The sequence below is a fragment of the Octopus bimaculoides genome, chromosome 6 (genome assembly GCF_001194135.2).
Source record: "Octopus bimaculoides isolate UCB-OBI-ISO-001 chromosome 6, ASM119413v2, whole genome shotgun sequence".
Taxonomy (NCBI): domain Eukaryota; kingdom Metazoa; phylum Mollusca; class Cephalopoda; order Octopoda; family Octopodidae; genus Octopus; species Octopus bimaculoides.
In genome coordinates, this window is record NC_068986.1 from 106,855,604 (window position 1) to 106,862,842 (window position 7,239).

At 37.5% G+C, this 7,239-nt stretch overlaps 1 protein-coding gene across 4 annotated transcripts in view; it reads left to right on the forward strand.

Moving 5' to 3' along the window:
- The window catches only part of LOC106872057 (uncharacterized), a 50,642-nt gene that overhangs the window by 39,121 nt on the left and 4,282 nt on the right, over window positions 1-7,239 (forward strand). For 3 of the 4 annotated variants that reach the window (XM_052969052.1, XM_014918906.2, XM_052969053.1), the window contains 2 exons: window positions 563-700; window positions 3,052-3,199. In XM_052969052.1, the coding sequence (XP_052825012.1) occupies window positions 563-700; window positions 3,052-3,199 (286 nt within the window). The remainder of the gene's footprint in view (window positions 1-562; window positions 701-3,051; window positions 3,200-7,239) is intronic. The other variant, XM_052969054.1, reaches the window with a different exon arrangement.

The window sequence follows — 7,239 nt, forward strand, 5'->3', positions numbered from 1 at the left end:
TAAGCCTACGTTTTGTGTTCAAATTCCGCTGAGGTCGATTTTGCCTTTCATCCTCTCGGGGTAGATAAACTAAGTTGCAGTGAAACACTGGGGTCGATGTAATCAACTCGTCCCCCCACCCAAATTTTAGACCTTGTGCCAATAGGAGAAATTATTATTATTATTACTTTTATTTTCTTATTGTCAGCAAACAAACCTGTTCCAAAACCTGAATATCGGTGTTTTTTTTTTTACTTTATGCGATTTACCAGTTCGTACCAAAACCTTTTGGCTTATCTAAACCACATCTGTGGGTAGGAGAAAACTTTATAGAGAAAGTATCGATTCATTAAATTTGTTTAATGGAAACAGAACTGGGAAAAGACATATATGATCCGACTGTATCCGACATATATGATACGACATATATGAATTAGAAGGAAGCAAAAGATATGATCTAAGTTGGATATTATCGGAACCATCTTTACCTTCTCCTAGTGATTATAATAAAACTACATGACGAAATATCCGCTATATAATACAGCGTAGTAGATATATTTTTAATATATGTATTTTTATTTAGATTGCGATGGATGTTTCTTAGAAGGCAAATGCCACAAATATGATGAAGATTGGCTTGAAAAGATGGATATTATATGTGCTTTGAAAACATGCCATCGTATGAGTCGCGTTGAATGGAAAATATATGCAAAATCTGTGTGTAAGTTGACAAACAAAATTTACATTTCCTCTCTTCGCTAGATGTTTTGAAATATCAAAACCCCAACGACGGTTTATATTTACATTCTTTTGAATGAGATGAGCCTTGTTCGGTGACTGTTACTTACTGTCTATCTACCAACGTTAACTGTGAGATTGATGTACCCCAACTCCCAGACAATTATATCAAACCGAGTAAACGGCGGATCCTTAGTTTATTGAGCTTAAGTGACGAAATGTAATATCCAACACAGTAGAGTTTGATCTCAGTGCATAACGTAATGCATCAATGTACCGCAAAACATTTTTGCAGGCGCACTAACGATTTTGGTGGGCTGATAGAATCGTTAGCACGTCGAAGAAAATGCTTAGCCACATTTCTTCTGGACCTTTACAGTTTGAACTTATATCCTGCTAAGTTCAACTTAATCTTTAATCCCATCCAGGTCGAAAATTAAGGTACCAGTTAAATTCCGGAGCCGCTGGTATTAACTGGCTGTCTATCCTCGAAAATTGCTGGCATTAAAGCCTCTAACTAATAGACCTCCTGTTCATGGTAATCTTGGTCGCTTAAACGTCATGGAAGCTGGATAAATGGTCTTAGGAATCCTAGGGCTAAAGACAAATAAAATAACCTATTCTTATATTTCAATATCTAGCTTGAATTATACGTTATCTGGTCTGGTATATTTCTAAGAATGAGATTTATGTCTGTATGCATTATCAACTGGCATCAATACGAGGTCCGACTGTAAAGTTCATAGGCTTACCAATAATACAATCTCATGGAATACGACCAAATGAGGTTTATTTCTCAGCATAGTACGCCTTGCAGTCGACACACTTATTCATCGGTTTCGAAGTTCTTGGAGCTCATTTGTGAAGAAGCTTTGATCCTGTTGGTGAAAAATGTCAACAATGACATGACGTCATCGCTGAGATATTGGTTCCCAGCCAAGTTTGTTTTTTCATGTTAGAGAAGAGGTGATATATCATACATATAGTAGACAGATGGGGAAAAATCGGGAGAATAGGGAGAGTGACCAACCGGTTCAAAGCCACATTGATGCCCAGCGTTTCTACTTGATGGCCTTTCGTAACTCCCTCAGTGAGACGTCTGGGGTACTCTCTATTAATGGCATGGCTCTTTTGAAGATATTAAATAAAATAATTGGTTTCTGGCTCCAAGTTGTTAAGCCAATACTACTCTTGGACTAGGAAACGTTGAACGAAACTTGACACGCCTCAAACAATGTCAGATTTCCCCTGATAGTATGAACCTAGTGTGCTTTTCATAAGGTGTCAAAAGACGTGGCAGCTACCGAGGAGAAACCTCCATCATACCGTGTTGAATGAGCAGGATATATTGAAATCTCTTGTGGGATATGCTATTAGCATTAGCTATTTGATTTATAATCAATCGCCTGTCATCGATTAGCATGTGATAAACATGATCAATATTTTCGGCGGTGGTGGTATTTGCAGGACCTCCAAGCTTCAGGTTATATTCAAGACTTAACTTTTCCTTCGTAAATTCAGCTGCTAACCTGGTGCCCAGTTGATTGATAAAGCTGAAGTGTCATTCTCTAATATAGCAATCATATCAGTATGAATGTCCAGGGGTGGGAGGACAAATCCTTTTTCCTGTCGGTAACTGATAGCACCACGATGCCAAATATTGTATATTTTCGAGAGAACTTGCAACTAATTATTTCTGAAGTCTCCTTTGAACAGTGAGGTTGTTTACCTGAACAAAACACACACACACACACACACACACACACACACACACACACACACACACACACACACTCTTCAGTTATTGATTTGAAGATCTGAAATTAATGCATGCAAGCTATTGCAGCTCTAGTATCCCTCTTTCATTGTCAGCCTATGAACTTTTCAATCCATCCTCGTATGTGTCTAATCTCGAACACCGAACATTGTTTTACGTACCTGAATTTTCCTTTAACGATTCCGATTTTAAGATGAATATGAACTCAATATAAAAAAGATGCCTAATGAATTACCTTTAATAAACATATAGACAAGAAAATCTCTAACAAAAAGAGTGAGCTGGCAAAATAGCAGACCAGGCAAATGGCTTATCAGTATTTCTCGTGGACTCCGGATCTGAATTCAAACTTCACCGAGGTCAATTTTGCATTCGATCCATTCGAGATCGATGAAATAAGTAGCTGTCGTGCTTTAGAGTCCATATAATTGACTTTCCCGACTCTCTGAAATTGGTGGCCTATTGCTAAACTTATAAACCATTATAGGCATAATTGAAGGAAAGATAATTATTTAATAGAACGATCCATATATTGTTTGTTTTCTTATCAAAAACAGATTGTCGGAAGCCTGACGGGAATTGTGTTGGGAAAGGAAAAAAGTGGACATCTCTAGATGAAGGTGAATGCTGGACTCACGAATGCAGAATTTTCGGAATGAAACGCATTCGAATATTATCAATATCGGGGGGAAACTGTAATGAAACGTGAGTATATATTTTCAGGTATTGATTTGGCTTATAAATTTCCTCCACATCACTGTGGTATTGCCTTTGCAAGACACGTCCTCCTCAGTTCTGCCTCTCGCTCCAGTTCGATCTCATTCAGATGTACAAATATCAATGTAAGCATTTCCAGTTAAATGTTTCAACTGATAAACCGTTAGAATCCCGCTTCTTTTATTATTATTATTTAAAACGTGTCTGTTTCTTTTCCAAGGAAGACTCTGACAAACTAATTTCATTCTCATAAGTAGAGCAAAATTAAAATTGAAATTCTTTTTACATTTACTTGCTTAATATTTTAAAGGGCTGCGCCCACCTTGAGTTGTTTGAATGGACAAATCAACGCCAGTAGTGTACTTGCTTATTTTTAAATTATTCTCTTCTTCTATCATTTGTCGGATCGCTAAGACTTAAATAAATTGTCAGGGGTTGACAAGTGTTGGGAGAGAGAGAGAAAGAGAGAGAGATAGATAGAGAGAGAGAGAGAGAGAAACAAGCACGCAGAAAACCACACAATATACAAGCACACAGACATACGCACTCACACACGCACATACACACATAGACTCACACACACACGCAGCGTCAGAACACAGAACCTGGCGCCAGTCCTGCTTCTCTTCAGTTTAAAGATTTGAGCAAAGTCGACTCCAGCATCGGGACCAGCTTTGTGCCAGTATGAAGGCACACTGGCATAACGCTGTTCCTCTAAATGGAAACCTTACTTGTCATTCTGGTTTTGTAATATGAAGCAAAGTAGGCCTTGCCGTCCACTCAAGAAGACGCATAGTAAATGATCTACAACCACTGAAGCAAACTTAGTTCTCGTCTTCTTCCATTTCTCAAAAAGTTTGCAAGGCACAAGCAAGCTCCAAGAGACACATTTCGTGTTCATAGAACATGATTACCGCTTAAATTTACTTGACCCTCATTTGTCTTTCACGACGAGAAATGAACTAACACAATGTGACACCCAAAAGGACGGTATCTGAATGAACATGGTTACAAGGCGAGCTACGCTGACTGAGTCATTTCAAATAGTTTAAAAACTACATAAATTACAGAACAAAAGAACTGAAATATTATATGAAAATATTTTAGTATCTATATCAACACTGCATAGGCAAACAAGCAAATAGACGCTGAACCGCAAAAGAAACTCGATGTTTTCAAATGTCATTTTTATATGATAAATTCTGAATATTTATTTCGGGGATGTGAGTGTAAATATTCCAAGCCATGCTGGTTTATGGCTGAGATCCAAATTGCAGGTAACCTTTGAACTTTCTCTGAAACGAGATAGATTATAGATATAGCATGCCCAGCTGACAACAAGGTATGCGATAAAGAAGAAAGAAAAGTTGATAGATATGAGAGGTTAGCTTGGGAGGTAAAGCGGCTGTGGTTGCTGAAAAATGTTGTAGTAGTACCTATAATTGTCGGAGCCCTGGTAACAGTGAATAAAAACATTGAGAAGTACATGGGACAAATAGGGGCTGCAACGAGGGTAGAGCACTTGCAGAAAACAGCACTGCTTGGAATCGCTCGAATACTCCGGATGGTGTTCTAAATAAGGGGTGTTACCTTAGTTTACTGGTAGTGAACAGCTGGCACCGTAGTACATTTCCAGTCTTAGAGGCTGTGAAAAGACAATAAAATAATAATAATAATAATAACAACAACAACAACAACAACAACAATAATAATAATAATAATAAATTCTATAATATAGTTGATTTAGGAGTTACACACGCGCTACTATGCAACACCCATCCAAAAACATACAGGAATAAACTCATAATGTAAATTCCTAACACAATGAACAAAACCCACAACGTATAAAAACTAATGCAACGAATAACTGATACAAAACTCCATAACAAAACTCCATAGGATACAATACGATATCCTCCATCCCCACTCCCAAAAAAATGCGCGCGTGTGTGTGCATTCTCGATGTCATCAATAAACCGTCCTCGCTTTCACATACATTGTTTGATATTTTGCAAGGCTTTTCATATCGTCTTGCAAACCATTGTACACAACATGCAGCAGAATCGAATAAGTTCTCCGACCTATTTAGAATAATTCTCTCACTAAATATTTCATTCTGATTTCTATTTTCTCTATCATTCACCTCGATTCCATCGATAAGAAAGGCATAAACATATAAGGAGTGTGTAGAACAACAAGTAACAAAGGCCAAGTGATAGTGACTTATGACTGCTCTGAAGTTATTCTTAAACTCATTCTTACTTTCATTCTCTGTTTGTTTAGAAATGATATATTTCCGATTTGTATCACTGACCTCCGGTTGTCCATTATTAGTTATTGAGAACGTCAGAATGTGACCAGATGTTTCAAGAAAAAGTGTTCTCGCCTCAAGGTTAAATAAATCATTTCTGGTTGTGAAAATATTGTCTATTAACTTACTGTTGTTCTTATTTACTCTTGTTCTTAGATCAATTATATTTGAGCGAAGAATGCATTACTATTCATCGCTTCCAAATGCTGACATTCAGCCTCATCCTTATTTATATTGTCATCTGCCAGATTCATGTTATAATAAACAGCAACGATATAAGACTTGTTTTTCATCGCTATTTTGTGTAAAATGGAACTGAATTTAACGAGAAAATCACACACACTTTTGTCCCGGGGTCCATAAATTGATTCTTTTACTCTTTTACTCTTTTACTCTTTTACTTGTTTCAGTCTTTTGACTGTGGCCATGCTGGAGCACCGCCTTTAGTCGAGCAAATCGACCCTCAGGACTTATTCTTTAGAAGCCTAGTACTTATTCTATCGATCTCATTTTGCCGAACCGCTAAGTTACGGGGACATAAACACACCAGCATCGGTTGTCAAGCGATGTTAGGGGGACACACATACAAACATATACACACACACACACACACACACACATATATATATATATATATATATATACACATATACGACGGGCTTCTTTCAGTTTCCGTCTACCAAATCCACTCACAAGGCTTTGGTCAGCCCGAGGCTATAGTAGAATACACTTGCCCAAGATGCAACGCAGTGGGACTGAACCCGGGACCATGTGGTTGGTAAGCTAGCTACTTACCACACAGCCACTAAGACTCAATGAAAGATATGACCCCATCTTTTTTCTTCTCTCCCTTCCACTGATGTTACATATATCAAATTTACATTATGAATATGTTCACCAAATATATTTTCAGTTAAATCGTTCTAAAAATATATATATTCTGTGAAAATGTATTTTCGTGTTCTTATTTTCACACATATAGTTACATAAAATGAAAGAAGTTCTTTAATTGAAGATAATAGATATGTATATAAAAATTTTACGCATTTTTCATATTTTACAGGGTTTCTCCTGTAAATCAAACATGCACACACAAACGAACACATACGCAAACACCCACACACCCACACACACAAACACAGATTCACACACATGCATATCCTGGCTGTGTTTTTAAAACTGCATTCAGTATTATGGTCATGATACTGGCCATCGCATACATACTAATGATCCTCGACCTACACTGACACAGAACTGCTGCAGGACTTCGGATCCCAGCTGGCGAACAGTTAGTACGTGGACCACAATACGTGAAGGACACCTAGTTCTCTCTAGAACTTCCCCCTAAGAGATGATAAACTCGTATAAAAAACAAAAACAAGACAAATTTAAAGGCTTGCTGGGTTCTGGCTACTTCGACCTCATTTGTACGATATAGGCAAATTTAGACGGGTTTTGACACCACACAGTAATTTCCCTTTGTTTACGTTTGTTTATTTTCCCCTGCTTATTTCCCTTTGTTTTTATTTCCCTAACGGTTATTTTTCAAAAGAATCTCCGGTAGCTGGATAACTGAAGAGATGGTTCGAGCATGAAATAGGAATTAGAGTATATTTGATGCCGTAGCAGATACACTTGTCGTTTGGAAATTATCTTCATTTTTATAGGCACAAGCTGTTCCTCTGTCGTAAGGAATTTGCTTCCCAAGCATTATGGT